Below are 14,765 nucleotides of genomic sequence, written 5' to 3' on the forward strand. Positions count from 1 at the left end.
AGTATTCCTGTGGCAGTATTAGGCTACTGGTATGTGTCTAGTATTCCTGTGGCTGTATTAGGCTACTGGTATGTGTCTAGTATTCCTGTGGCTGTATTAGGCTACTGGTATGTGTCTAGTATTCCTGTGGCAGTATTAGGCTACTGGTATGTGTCTAGTGTGGCTGTATTAGGCTACTGGTATGTGTCTAGTATTCCTGAGGCAGTAATAGGCTACTGGTATGTTTCTAGTATTTCTATGGCTGTATTAGGCTACTGGTATGTTTCTAGTATTCCTGTGGCAGCATTAGGCTACTGGTATGTGTCTAGTATTCCTATGGCTGTATTAGGCTACTGGTATGTGTCTAGTATTCCTGTGGCTGTATTAGGCTACTGGTATGTTTCTAGTATTCCTGAGGCAGTATTAGGCTACTGGTATGTTTCTAGTATTCCTGTGGCAGTATTAGGCTACTGGTATGTTTCTAGTATTCCTGTGGCAGTATTAGGCTACTGGTATGTGTCTAGTATTCCTGAGGCAGTATTAGGCTACTGGTATGTTTCTAGTATTCCTATGGCAATATTAGGTTACTGGTATGTTTCTAGTATTCCTATGGCAATATTAGGCTACTGGTATGTTTCTAGTATTCCTATGGCAATATTAGGCTACGGGTATGTTTCTAGTATTCCTGTGGCAGTATTACTAGTATTACTAGTGTTTTTCTAGTATTCCTGAGGCAGTGTTACTAGTATTATTAGTATGTTTCTAGTATTCCTGAGGCAGTATTACTAGTATTATTAGTATGTTTCTAGTATTCCTGAGGCAGTATTACTAGTATTATTAGTATGTGTCTAGTATTCCTGAGGCAGTATTAGGCTACTGGCATGTTGCTAGTATTCCTGTGGCAGCGTTACTAGTATTATTAGTATGTTTATAGTTTTCCTGAGGTAGCATTACTAGTATGTTTCTAGTATTCCTGAGGCAGTATTACTAGTATTATTAGCATGTTTCTAGTTTTCCTGAGGCAGCATTACTAGTATTATCAGTATGTTTCTAGTATTCCTGAGGCAGTATTAGTAGTATTATTAGTATGTTACTAGTATTATTAGTATGTTTCTAGTTTTCCTGAGGCAGCCTGCTGAGGTATTATTAGTCTGTTTCTAGTTTTCCGGAGGCAGTATTAGGCTACTGGTATGTTTCTAGTATTCCTGTGGCAGTGTTACTAGTATTATTGGTATGTTTCTAGTTTTCCTGAGGCAGTGTTACTGGTATTATTAGTATGTTTCTAGTATTCCTGAGGCAGTATTACTAGTATTATTATGTTTCTAGTTTTCCCTAGGCAGCATTACTAGTATGCTTCTAGTATTCCTGTGGCAGTATTACTAGTGTTTTTCTAGTATTCCCGAGGCAGTATTACTGGTATGTTTCTAGTATTCCTGTGGCAGTATTAGGCTACTGGTATGTTTCTAGTATTCCTGCGGCTGTCAGCCAGTTTTGGTGCCTAGCTCGCTATAGGGAACAGTTCAGTCTAATGAGGATTCCTCTGACTCTTGACTGCATTCCAAATTCAGTATAAATGGATCAATATCCCGGCCTGCATTAATGCGAAAACTTAAATAGTGTTGGTCTTGTGTTAAAACCCATGTTTCAGCCATTTCTCTCTCCTTCCCCGGCTTGCCACGTTTGACCTCAGCTAAAATAACCACAGGTCCAATTTACATAACATGCCATGCTCCAACAGCTCTCCCTCTAGGCTCCTGTGTATTTAATTCAAGTGCAGATGAAATCGCGTCTTAAATCTAATAGGTATTTTTTTCTGCTTTCTTGGATAATGGGCGGACTGTACATTATATAGGCAGGCAGACATACACTATATTACATTGCATTGAGCATAATTTAATAGCTAGGCATACCATGTTGATTTTGATTGTGTGGATAGATTTCACCCTTACTTGCGGACAGAACATTTGACATCCATTTTGTTTTAACAAGCTGGAGATGGAGATATGATGGGTGACCTGCTGTGGGATGTGTTGGGGTCAGAAGGGGATGTTAACCGTTGTCACGTCACTCACATATAGTAGCCTATAGCTGAAAACTTGTCATCCAGCCAAGGCGATACTATGTGTGTGTGTGTCATCTCACCGAACGCATGCTATGCCACACCACCCACTCCACTCACAGTACTGTTTGCTGATGATGGTACACGCTGCCCTGGAGTTCACGCCCCAGGCCCAGGATTGATACCATGTTGATTTTTAATGATGTACTGCTGAAAGGAAGGCAGGAGAGGACCCAGGCTAGACATCAGCGGTCGGCTCCAGCGGTGTGCTAAATGCCATTCTAATTATCTTGCTGCACGCTGAATGCCAGAAGTAAACATTTACACAGTTTACACTAACCCCATAACCCCCCAAACTCTGTTCAGTGTTCAGGGGACGCTGGATGCTCGTTGATGTCTGACCCCGGCTGTGAACCCTGCCTTGTTTTGCCTGTTAGGCTTGATAAACTCAGTCTCCATTTTGTGTAGGCAAGAGGATATTAGTACCACATCCATCCACTGTTAACTAGGAGTGCATCTCAAATTGCACCTTATTCACTATTTAGTGCACTACTTTTGACCAGGGCCCATAGGTGGTGTTTCCGTCATTCAAAAGTCTAGACATGGTAGTGGACATGGCAATAGACAAATATTTCTAATGAAACCTTTTAGGAGCTTAAAACTTTCAGACAGATAGTGGTTATCTGATAGTTCAACTACATGACCACGCCCAGCCCCATCCACTCAGAGGCCGAGTTGTAAACTTCATCTAGACAGGTCTTAACAGGTCGTTATTGTAAAAGAGAATTCTCAATGACATGCCTGGTTGAATAACGGCAAACATTTCGATTTTAGATAGACTGAAGAAATAGTGTGAATATGGTTTTTAGTCTAATGACAATGTTAATACTGCTAGAGGGAATGGACTGTAGTGTTTTGTGGACATTACCGTAGTATTTACTACAGTGTTTTTGTTAAAAAAAAATTATATATATATTTTTAATTTATTTAACCTTTATTTAACCAGGTATGCTAGTTCAGAACAAGTTCTCATTTGCAACTGCGACCTGGCCAAGATAAAGCATAGCAATTCGACACATACAACAACACAGAGTTACACATGGAATAAACAAAACATACAGTCAATAATACAGTAGAACAAAAGAAACAAAAAGTCTATATACAGTGAGTGCAAATGAGGTAAGTTAAGGAAATAAATAGGCCATGGTGGCGAAGTAATTACAATATAGCAATTAAACACTGGAATGGTAGATGTGCAGAAGATTAATGTGCAAGTAGAAATACTGGGGTGCAAAGGAGCAAGATAAATAAATAAATACTGTATGGGGATGAGGTAGGTAGATAGATGGGCTGTTTACAGATGGGCTATGTACAGGTGCAGTGATCTGTGAGCTGCTCTGACAGCTGGTGCTTAAAGCTAGTGAGGGAGATATGAGTCTTCAGCTTCAGAGATTTTTGCAGCTCGTTCCAGTCATTGGCAGCAGAGAACTGGAAAGAAATACGACCAAAGGGGGAATTGGCTTTGAGGGTGACCAGTGAGATATACCCGCTGGAGCGCGTGCTACAGGTGGGTGCTGCTATGGTGACCAGTGAGCTGAGATAAGGCGGGGCTTTACCTAGCAGAGACTTGTAGATGACCTGGAGCCAGTGGGTTTGGCGACGAGTATGAAGCGAGGGCCAGCCAACAAGAGCGTAATCATTAACATAGAAGTGTTTTTTTTCCACCTTGAGGAAACCTACTGGACAAATACTAAAATAGCAAATGTTCCATAACCTGTAGGTAGGTAGGACTGGGGTTTGAATGGATAGTACAGAGCTCTTTTATTTAAAGTGGAGGACGTAAGAGACTTGGGCGTGTAACCCTTTTCTACCCAGCTTCTCAGGGGTGTTTGCAGTTCTCCTTTTGTCTTTAGCGACTTGTTCTTTATTAAAACTAGCTTTATTGGATAATTAAATGTAAAGAAAAAAGACAAAAGGTAAAACTAAAATCAGGAGGGAGGGATGGGTTGGGGATACAAACCCGGTTTAGGGGATAGAGTTTGGTAGGGGATATGAACCCAGGTTAGGGTTGGGTAGAGGATTTGAACCCGGTTTAGGGGGTAGGGTTGGGTAAGCGATACAAACCTGGTTTAGGGGGTAGGGTTGGGTAGGGGATACGGAAACGGTTTAGGGGGTAGGATTGGAAACAGGATATGGACCAGGTTTAGGGTAAGGGTTTGAGGAGGGATTTATTTCTATAGAAAAAAAATAGGGTATAGAAACTTGCTCTTCAGGAGTAGGTGGTTGAGTGGTTGTGGATGTTGCTTGTGTTTGTTTCCAGCGTCCAACAGGAGCGGGCAAAAAATATTACGCACAGGTCTTCTCCAGAGCAGCGACACACCGGGCACACGGCGGTTTGGATCTCAGGTAAGTATTCAGGTAAGTATTGGGTAGGTATTAAGGCTTTTCTGGGTAAGCATGTATTATTAAAAAAAAAAAAAAAAATGAATAATAGGTCACTGCATGTAAGTATACTGTACATGTTTTAAATGGCATGCAAGTTTGAAAAATGTTTGAAAACATGCTGGCCTTCTAGGCAGAGTTGCAAAGAAAAAGCCAAATCCCAGACTGGCCAATAAAAATAAAATATTAAGATGGGCAAAAGAAAACAGACACTGGACAGAGGAACTCTGCCTAGAAGGCCAGCATCCCGGAGTCGCCTCTTCTCTGTTGATGTTGAGACTGGTGTTTTGCGGGTACTATTTAATGAAGCTGCGAGTTGAGGACTTGTGAGGCGCCTGTCTCTCAAACTAGACACTCTAATGTACTTGTCCTCTTGCTCAGGTTTGCACTGGGTCCTCCCACTCCTCTTTCTATTCTGGTTAGAGCCAGTTTGTGCTGTTCTGTGAAGGAAGTAGTACACAGCGTTGTACGAGATCTTCAGTTTTTTGGCAATTTCTTGCATGGAATAGCCTTCATTTCTCAGAAAAAGAATAGACTGACGAGTTTCAGAAGAAAGTTATTTGTTTCTGGCCATTCTGAGCCTGAAATCAAACCCACAAATGCTGATGCTCCAGATACTCAACTAGTCTAATGAAGGCCATTTTTTTTGCTTCTTTAATCAGAACAAGTTTTCAGCTGTGCTAACATAATTGCAAAAGGGCTTTCTAATGATAAATTAGCCTTTTAAAATGATACACAGTGGGGCAAAAAAGTATTTAGTCAGCCACCAATTGTTCAAGTTCTCCCACTTAAAAAGATGAGAGAGGCCTGTAATTTTCATCATAGGTACACTTCAACTATGACAGACAAAATGAGAAGAAAAAAAATCCAGAAAATTACATTGTAGGATTTTTAATGAATTTATTTGCAAATTATGGTGGAAAATAAGTATTTGGTCACCTACAAACAACTAGGATTTCTGGCTCACACAGACCTGTACCTTCTTCTTTAAGAGGCTCCTCTGTCCTCCACTCATTACCTGTATTAATGGCACCTGTTTGAACTTGTTATCAGTATAAAAAACACCTGTCCACAACCTCAAACAGTCACACTCCAAACTCCACTATGGCCAAGACCAAAGAGCTGTCAAAGGACACCAGAAACAAAATTGTAGACCTGCACCAGGCTGGGAAGACTGAATCTGTAGTCTGAATAGGTAAGGAGCTTGGTTTGAAGAAATCAACTGTAGGAGCAATTAGGAAATGGTAGGAGCATTAAGAAATGGAAGACATACAAGACCACTGATAATCTTCCTCGATCTGGGATCGCAAGATCTCAACCCGTGGGGTCAAAATGATCACAAGAACGCTGAGCAGAAATCCCAGAACCACACGGGTGGACCTAGTGAATGACCTGCAGAGAGCTAGGACCAAAGTAACAAAGCCTACCATCAATAACACACTACGCCGCCAGGGACTCAAATCCTGCAGTGCCAGACGTGTCCCCCTGCTTAAGCCAGTACTTGTCCAGGCCCGTCTGAAGTTTGCTAGAGAGAATTTGGATGATCCAGAAGAAGATTGGGAGAATGTCATATGGTCAGATGAAACTAAAATATAACTTTTTGGTAAAAACTCAACTCGCCGTGTTTGGAGGACAAAGAATGCTGAGTTGCATCCAAAGAACACCATACCTACTGTGAAGCATGGGGGTGGAAACATCATGCTTTGGGGCTGTTTTTCTGCAAAGGGACCAGGACAACTGATCCGTGTAAAGGAAAGAATGAATGGGGCCATGTATCGTGAGATTTTGAGTGAAAACATCCTTCCATCAGCAAGGGCATTGAAGATGAAACGTGGCTGGGTCTTTCATCATGACAATGATCCCAAACGCACCGCCTGGGCAACAAAGGAGTGGCTTCGTAAGAAGCATTTCAAGGACCTGGAGTGGCTTAGCCAGTCTCCAGATCTCAACCCCATAGAAAATCTTTGGAGGGAGTGGTAAGTCCGTGTTGCCCAGCAACATCCCCAAAACATCACTGTTCTGGAGGAGATCTGCATGGAGGAATGGGCCAAAATACCAGCAACAGTGTGTGAAAACCTTGTGAAGACTTACAGAAAACGTTTGACCTCTGTCATTGCCAACAAAGGGTATATAACAAAGTATTGAGATAAACTTTTGTTATTGACCAAATACCTATTTTCCATCATAATTTGCAAATAAATTCATTAAAAATCCTACAATGTGATTTTCTGGATTTTTTTTCTCATTTTGTCTGTCATAGTTGAAGTGTACCTATGATGAAAATGACAGGCCTCTCATCTTTTTAAGTGGGAGAACTTGCACAATTGGTGGCTGACTAAATACTTTTTTTGCCCCACTGCACTAGCTAACACAACATGCCATTGGAACACAAGAGTGATGGTTGCTGATATTGGGCCTCTGTACACCTATGTAGATATTCCATTTAAAAAAGCTGCCGTTTTCAGCCATTTACAACATTACCAATGTTTACATTGTATTTCTGACCAATTTGATGTTATTTTAAATGGACAAAAAATGTGCTTTCTTTCAAAAACAAGGACATTTCTAAGTGACCCCAAACTTTTGAACGGTAGTGTAGGTATACATTAACCATGGGCGAGTAGCAGGTACTTATTGAGATGAGACTAGTCACAGCTGACCTTTAGTGAGCTCCCAGTGAATCACAGCTATTCTTCATATCTATTGAACTGGAAACAGCCACAGGAAGATCTGACCTTTTAGTTACAACAACCCCTGGCCCGTAATACACAAAGATCCCTGATTTCACAATTACACACCCAAATCAAGAGAAATGGTCAAAAAACACACAAAAAACTGTTAACACAATCAATGTGTAATCCACATAACCACAGACAGATGCAAATAGTATTAGTAGTAATAGTAGAATACATTCTAAGCTTTGGTGCAAGGCAAGTTAAACTAAAAGTAAAGCTGGCTTGTAGCTAACACTGGGAGTGCAGGGCAAGTTAAACTAAAAGTAAAGCTGGCTTGTAGCTAACACTTGGAGGAACCAAGCTAAACAGATGCAGTGCTTGATAAACATGAAACAATGACCTCCAGTGCTGATGTGGTATGAGAGAGAGGAGATTGTCTGGACATTCACAGGTGGAATACCTCAGGCTGTCACGATCACCTATTCATCTTTGTTCCTTACCACTTCTGATCCTTCTGATTATCCCTCCCAACATATCATGTCTAATTTCATAGCTCTGGGCTTGTGGTCCGACTGCCATCCACGCATGCTTGTTAGGAAATGTAGCATTGGTGCGTCAGTTTGTCAGATAGAGGCCAGATACATAAACATCCATTATTTTCTGCCTTCCCCTTCCTCCCTCCTTTCTCTTCCTCCCCTCTTCTCTTCCACCTTCACTCTCATTATCACAGCCTTGACACAACGGGGAAGATAAAAAAAAAAACTCAACGACAAAAACAACAACACATCCCCACACCACCATTGTTTAGAAATAATGCCACGTTTTGCCGCCCGGTTGATTATTTGTAGATAATTGGCTTGGGAATATATAAGGCAATTATTTATCCACACTAATAATTATTTTCATATAATCAAGGTAATTTTTCACAGCACAATTACAAAGCAGAGGAATCGATGTTGTCAAACAGACATTGGTGGAGGTTTTTGTTTCTTCTTTCTTTCACTCCATCCTTTAGTTTCAGCATACGGGCATGACGGCTTGAGGCAGGCCTCTCTTGGGCACATACGGTGTTGTCCTGGTAACCATTTTGATGCACTCGATGATAGGGCAGACACTGAGACAGAGAGTGCAGCCGGTGCAGCTGTCGTTAACTATAGGGAAATGGGTCTCAGGGTCAAACGAAATAGCCTGCAGAGAGAGAGAAGAGAGAGAAGAGGAGAGAGAAGAGAGAGAGAAGAGAGAGAGAAGAGAGAGAGAAGAGAGAGAGAGAGAGAGAGGAGAGAGAGAGAGTGAGTGAGTGAGTGAGTGAGTAGAGAGCAAAGGCTATAAGGTTTGGAATGGCTGCCATGGACCATCATTGACATGGTTTTAGCGTGCTAGGCTAGCACAGGAAGCCCCGCAATGAATCCATGTTATGTAGCCAGTAGACCAATGTGTTCTGCACTGTAACATCAAACAAGGCATATTGTGTATTCTGTTATCACAGTGGATTTGTAATAATATTGAGTTCTATTTAAATCATCTTGCTATGAAAATGTATAAATTACCCTCATGCAAACTGCATGGTGTTGCATATTGCCGTCAATTCATCATGCTGATACATAATTTACCATTTTATGTTTATTGTCCATGCGCAATAAAATACATATTTACAACAGATGTCTTCAACATATTGTTGTGAAAATCATTCAGGGGACATCTACATCTAACCCTGTATGCAATATTAATGAAGAAAAAAAAATATATACAGTACCAGTCAAACTTTTGGACACACCTACTCAATCAAGTGTTTTTCTTTATTTTCACTATTTTCTACATTGTAGAACAATAGTGAACATATCAAAACTATGAAATAACACATATGGAATCATGTAGTAAGCAAAAAAGTGTTAAACAAATCAAAAAATATTTTGTATTTTAGATTCTTCAAAGTAGCCATCCTTTGATGACAGCTTTGCACACTCTTGAAATGACCTCAACCAGCTCCACCTGGAATGCTTTTCCAACAGTCTTGAAGGAGTTCCCATATTATGCTGAGCTCTTGTTGGCTGGTCTTCCTTCACTCTGCAGTCCAACTCATCCCAAACCATCAACATTGGGTTGGGGTCGGGTGATTGTGGATGCCAGGTCATTTGATGCAGCACTCCGTCTTGGTCAAATAGCACTTACGCAGCTTAGAGGTGTGTTGGGTCATTGTCCTGTTGAAAAACAAATTATAGTCCCACTAAGCGCAAACCAGAATGGATGGCACATTGCTGCAGAATGCTGTGGTAGCCATACTGGTTAAGTGTGTCTTGAATTCTAAATAAATCAATGACAGTGTCACCAGCAAAGCACGCCACACCATAACACCTCCTCCTCCATGCTTCACGGTGGATACCACACATGCGGAGATCATGTGTTCACCTACTCTGCATCTCACAAAGACACGTCGGTTGGAACAAGAAATCTGGAATTTGGACTCATCAGACCAAAGGACAGATTTCCACCGGTCTAATGTCCATTGCTCGTGTTTCTTGGCCCAAGCAAGTCTCTTCTTATTATTGGTGTCCTTTAGTAGTGGTTTGTTTGCAGCAATTCGACCATGAAGGTCTGATTCACACAATCTCCTCTGAACAGTTGATGTTGAGATGTGTCTGTTAATTGAACTCTGTGAAGCATTTATTTGGGCTGCAATTTCTGAGGCTGGTAACTAATGAACTTATCCTCTGCGGCAGAGGTAACTCTGGGTCTTCCTTTCCTGTGGCGGTCGTCATGACTTTCATCATAGCGCTAGATGGTTTTTGCAACTGCACTTGAAGAAACTTTCAAAGGTCTTGAAATTCTCCGGATTGACTGACCTGCATGTCTTAAAGTAAGGATGGACTGTTGTTTCTCTTTCCTTATTTGAGCTGTTCTTGCAATAATATTGACTTGGGTCTTTTACTAAATAGAGCTATCTTCTGTATACCAACCCTACCTTTTCACAACACAACTGATTGGCTCAAACACATTTAGAAGGAAAGAAATTCCACAAATTAACTTTTAACAAGGCACACCTGTTAATTAAAATGCATTCCTCATGAAACTGGTTGAGAGAATGCCAAGAGTGTGCAAAGATGTCATCAAGGCAAAGGGTGGCTACTTTGAAGAATCTCAAATATATTTAGATTTGTTTAACACTTTTCTTTGGTTACTGTGTGTTATTTCATGGTTTTGATGTCTTCACTATTATTCTACAATGTAGAAAATGGTGAAAATAAAGAAAAAGCATGGAATGAGTAGAATGTGTCCAAACTTTTGACTGGTACAGTATATAAAAAAAGTGTCTGTGTGTGTGGAACCACCTATTCGATGGAGACACATTATCCTGATGAATGCCGGTCTTCATTAGAAACCATTATTAACATATAATCCCTCTCAGAGATCCACTCACAGACAATGAGCTCTGATGGAACAGTCCGTGCTACTTCATCAATACTTCTGCTGATAGATAATGGGGACATTTATTTACCAGGGAAGAAGAGGAGATTCTTTCTTTAATAAAACTGTCATACTGTTCCTTCCTCCGACAGAGGTACTTTCACAGAGAGCGAGAGAGCGAGAGACTAATGTGCGTCACTGTGACTATAATGAAAACTAGGCCTTGTCACAAGGCATCCCTTTTTCAGGAGACAGTAAGGGCCAGTCTGGTCCTTAAACAGGCTTTGATTAGACTTGTTCCCGAGCACGTGTGTCTCTGAGTGAGCGTGTGCTTCAAACAAATGGAGGGGATGTACAGTGCAGTATGTACCTGGTACCCAGAGTCATTGCAGGTCATGTAGCACTTGCCACAGTTGATACACATTTCCTCATCTATAACAGCCTCGACCTGCTCTGTGTTGTTCAGCTCCCCGTATGCACCGATGTGCTTCAGAGCCCTGGCTATAACATCCTGGGAACAAGACAACACTAAATAATTACACACAGAACATATTATAGATATATATAGGATCTCTATGGCAACACACATTGATCTAAGGACCTGGTCTCAGTCATGTACTGTATCTTACATGCCTTGTAAACATTATGGCTAAATCTAGGCACCTGTTCCAATATCTACAGTAGCATACTACTAAGAATGAAGCAATGTATTGGGCATGCATTCTACAGTACATCAAAAACATATTTCAAAGTACTATGGGAGAACTAAGGGGTGTTCTCTTCTCTCTTACCTTGACAGCTGGGACTGGTCTCTTGGGGGTGTACGTTCTGGTGCCATTGGCCTCCACTACTGTGGTCTTCTCAACGTAGTCTCTCACTGCCTTCTTGTAGTCGGCCAAAACCTTTTTCTTCTCAAGCAGATAGGGTCCAAAGCTGGGTAAACTCTTAAAGTAGGATTGATAGAAGGCTGAAGGTTAGTTGTTAAATTCTAACAGCTTCAGTTGTAACTTAATATTGGAGGTAGTGAAATTCTGAAAAATGATTGGCTTTCCAGGATAGCTTTTTGGTGTGAAACTTGTTGTAGTAAATCAATTTTAGTTTATTCCTCCGGTAAAATATGACTGACCACTTTTTTTTTTCATTTAGAAAAGTAATTTTGGTTTTAATCAAAAGTGTTTAAAGATAGATGTGACCATGTTATTGATGGTTTTTGATAGTTTAATATGGTTCTACGTAAGCATTTTACTTATTCATAACTCTCCAATTATCTTAGCAATAACAAAGTAATAAATTACAATTTGTAAGAGTGAATTTATTTAAATGTTTTACCAATGACATGTCTTATGCATCTATTGTCTACCAATGCCATTTTACTTGTATCAATCCTTTGTATCTCTTTGTAATATTGTCTCGTGTCCTCTTCGACCATGTGTTGACAGGTTTGTTGACCTAAGAGAGAGGTTGTTTGTCTACTTACTGCTGATGAGTGTTTAAGCTGCACCTCCAGTACAGAGTACTGAAGCATCACTGATGTGCCTCATTAGAAGCATCAGATGAGAACAAACACACAGCGAGACAGGGATGAGACAGGAATGAGACGAGGATGAGATGAGGATTGGAGAGGCACAGACTGACCGCATTAAAGGAACACTGTTTGCTTTGGAGTAGTGGCCACTGTTTTTCATCCTGGGAAATTAATGAGATCCGTTCGGCCAACATTTACACGTTAACTGTATCAAGCTGGAGGTGTCCCCTGGGCTTATTGAGTGTTGTACAGCGTTTAGATTTTTTTTTTCCCCTCCTCCTGTACACCACAGCAAGTGTACAGGATTACAAGTGAATGACCCACTTTTCCCAAAAACAAGAAAAAAAAGTCAAAAACTAAAAAGTACAATAAAACCACATTTGCTTCAGTTCCCGTTTGAAATTACATCTCTTTCCCCATCTGCTGTGCAGTGCATCGGACGTGATATTGAAAAATTGTTTGGCTTTTAAAAGTGAAATACAAGCTGATGGCGGTCATGGAGGGTGGTTTTCAGGGAGATTATTGTTGTGGGTTTACTCCCGTTTGCATCTCCTGTAGGCCCTCTACTGTAAAATCATGCAATATATTTGCAAAAATATTCATTCGCCTTCCTGGCTTAAGACATTACCGTGTCAATGAACAGGAATTGCTTGCTCACTCAAAATGGTTGCTGCTTGTCTGCGAGCTATTCCCCTTGAAAACAACGTGTTGGCGGGATGGAGGTGATGCAGCTACAGGAGAACATTACCTAAAGCACTTAAAAGGCTCGTCTGAAATGGGCAATTTTGTTTCAGAGAAGAATAACAGCCAAAACACAATAACATTCTCGAAGAAAAAAAATACAAATCTATGATTGTTTTTTGAGAAAATCTTTGAAAATGAGTTTCCAAGGGTGTACGATTTCATCCAAATACAGCTACAGCCCTTGTACAGACATTCTACTGTATAGATGTGGGACTTGGAGTCATACAGTCTATGCTTTTTATATACAAAAAAACATAGTTCTCTGTGAACAGTATGGTCATTCATGTTTGTCTGATATAACTACTATCACGTTATAAACATCAAGTCATGTCTCATTTTCAAGCATCAATGTTGTATTCCATAGATAATTGGGACTTTCACACAAACAGTAGTCCTGATCTTCCAGAAACCATGCACAAACAAAAAAAAAATAGGAAAAATTGCCTGATGAATGAATATTTTCCATTCTAATTAAAACGGTCAACAGTTAGGGTCCCTTACCACTACAGTGACCTCATTGATCACTTCATGTGTTGTGAAATCTGTTAGAAAATGTATTGTACTGTTTTAAAAATGTTATAAATGCCTTCATTTTGCTGGATCCCAGGAAGAGTAGCTGCTGCCTTGGAAGGAACTAATGAGGAGCCATAATAAACACAAGATATTAATCAAGCCATGAACTTTCTCACCCTTCAGTCTCTTGACCGTCAATCTACTCATGATGATTATTGATGTTGTTGTTTTTAAATTGCTTGTTTTTTGTTGTTGCTTTACAGAGCTTTGAGATTTCTTTATGTCATGAATTGCGTTTTAAAAGTTGAATAAATTATTATTAAGCACATGTCCCCTTTAATCTGTGCCTGCCTATACCAAAGACCAAAGGTACACTTTTGATATCCAGACGTCACTTGAGCCAGAGGAGTCTTTGATCCTTAACAAGGACAGTTTGTGTGAGTGCAACTGAGATAGAGAGATACAGAGGGGGGGGGGGGGGGGGGACACAGAGAGACAGAGAGAGAGAGAGAGAGAAAAAGACAGAAAGAGAGGTATCTAGAGAGAGAGAGAGCACGATAGCTAGAGAGAGAGAAAGGGAGAGAGGGATCACTCTGTCTTTATCCATACATCTCCATAGCCCTACCCAATTGTGTGTGTACGTGTGCATATGTTTGTGTGTGCTTGAAGAAAGACGTCCACCACAGGCCCCTTGCGATCTCTTGGCAAGTGCTTAAGTGGAGAAGTAACTGCTTGTTGTGATTCCTCTAGATTACCATATTCATGACGGTTTGAAGGCAGAATCCCACATACTTATGGCCCCAACATAGGAGGGGATTAAGCTCAGGCTGGCAGGCTGTTTGTCTGCCGTGTGTGTGTGTGTTTGTTTGTGTGTGTATGGAAATTGCAGTGATGCCAGACAGGCAAAGCAAGCTCCAACACAACATGCCACTGAGGCCGTGTGGAAAGCCAATCCCATACCTAGGGTGCCACTAATTCATTTCCACCGCACATCTCCAAATTGACCAGAGGAAATGAGGTAAGACCAAGCTGTTCAAAGTATCGACATTGATTCAGGTTTTGAAATGTCACTTTTTTTCTGTCTCAGTTTCAACTTGCCTCCTTTAACAAGCAGCTTTTTGAAATCTATCAGAAAAGTTATCATGAGACAAGCAATTCTACTGGAGCTCTTCCCTGCATTATCCAGCACGACTATTAGATAAGAGACTTCCCTGAGAAGCTATCTGTGAATACTTGCAGGTGTGCTTCCTCTGAAAGTTAGACTCGGGATTAGTCTCCTTGGCATATCAAGCTATTGCAATGCCATTTATTCTTGCAAGCAAATACAAATGAACTTGTGTTGCCACTAGCTCTGTCGTTGCTAAAATTAGTAAATTGATTGAAAAACTACACCTGCGCTGACTCAGTTTCAAACATACCTAATATT

The 14,765-nt window shown here is 40.7% G+C and overlaps 1 protein-coding gene across 1 annotated transcript in view; it reads right to left on the minus strand.

Annotated features, from left to right (window-relative positions):
• Positions 1 to 7,316: 7,316 nt before the first annotated feature.
• LOC110535495 (dihydropyrimidine dehydrogenase [NADP(+)]) overlaps positions 7,317 to 14,765 on the minus strand; it is a 210,761-nt gene continuing 203,312 nt past the window's right edge. The window contains exons 21-23 of the mRNA XM_036935201.2: positions 11,349 to 11,501; positions 10,928 to 11,068; positions 7,317 to 8,343 (exon numbers count right to left, since the gene is read on the minus strand). Coding sequence (XP_036791096.1) covers positions 8,173 to 8,343; positions 10,928 to 11,068; positions 11,349 to 11,501 — 465 coding nt within the window. The 3' untranslated portion in view covers positions 7,317 to 8,172. The remainder of the gene's footprint in view (positions 8,344 to 10,927; positions 11,069 to 11,348; positions 11,502 to 14,765) is intronic.

This window comes from Oncorhynchus mykiss, chromosome 11 (assembly GCF_057628025.1).
Source record: "Oncorhynchus mykiss isolate SJ-2025 chromosome 11, ASM5762802v1, whole genome shotgun sequence".
Classification (NCBI taxonomy): domain Eukaryota; kingdom Metazoa; phylum Chordata; class Actinopteri; order Salmoniformes; family Salmonidae; genus Oncorhynchus; species Oncorhynchus mykiss.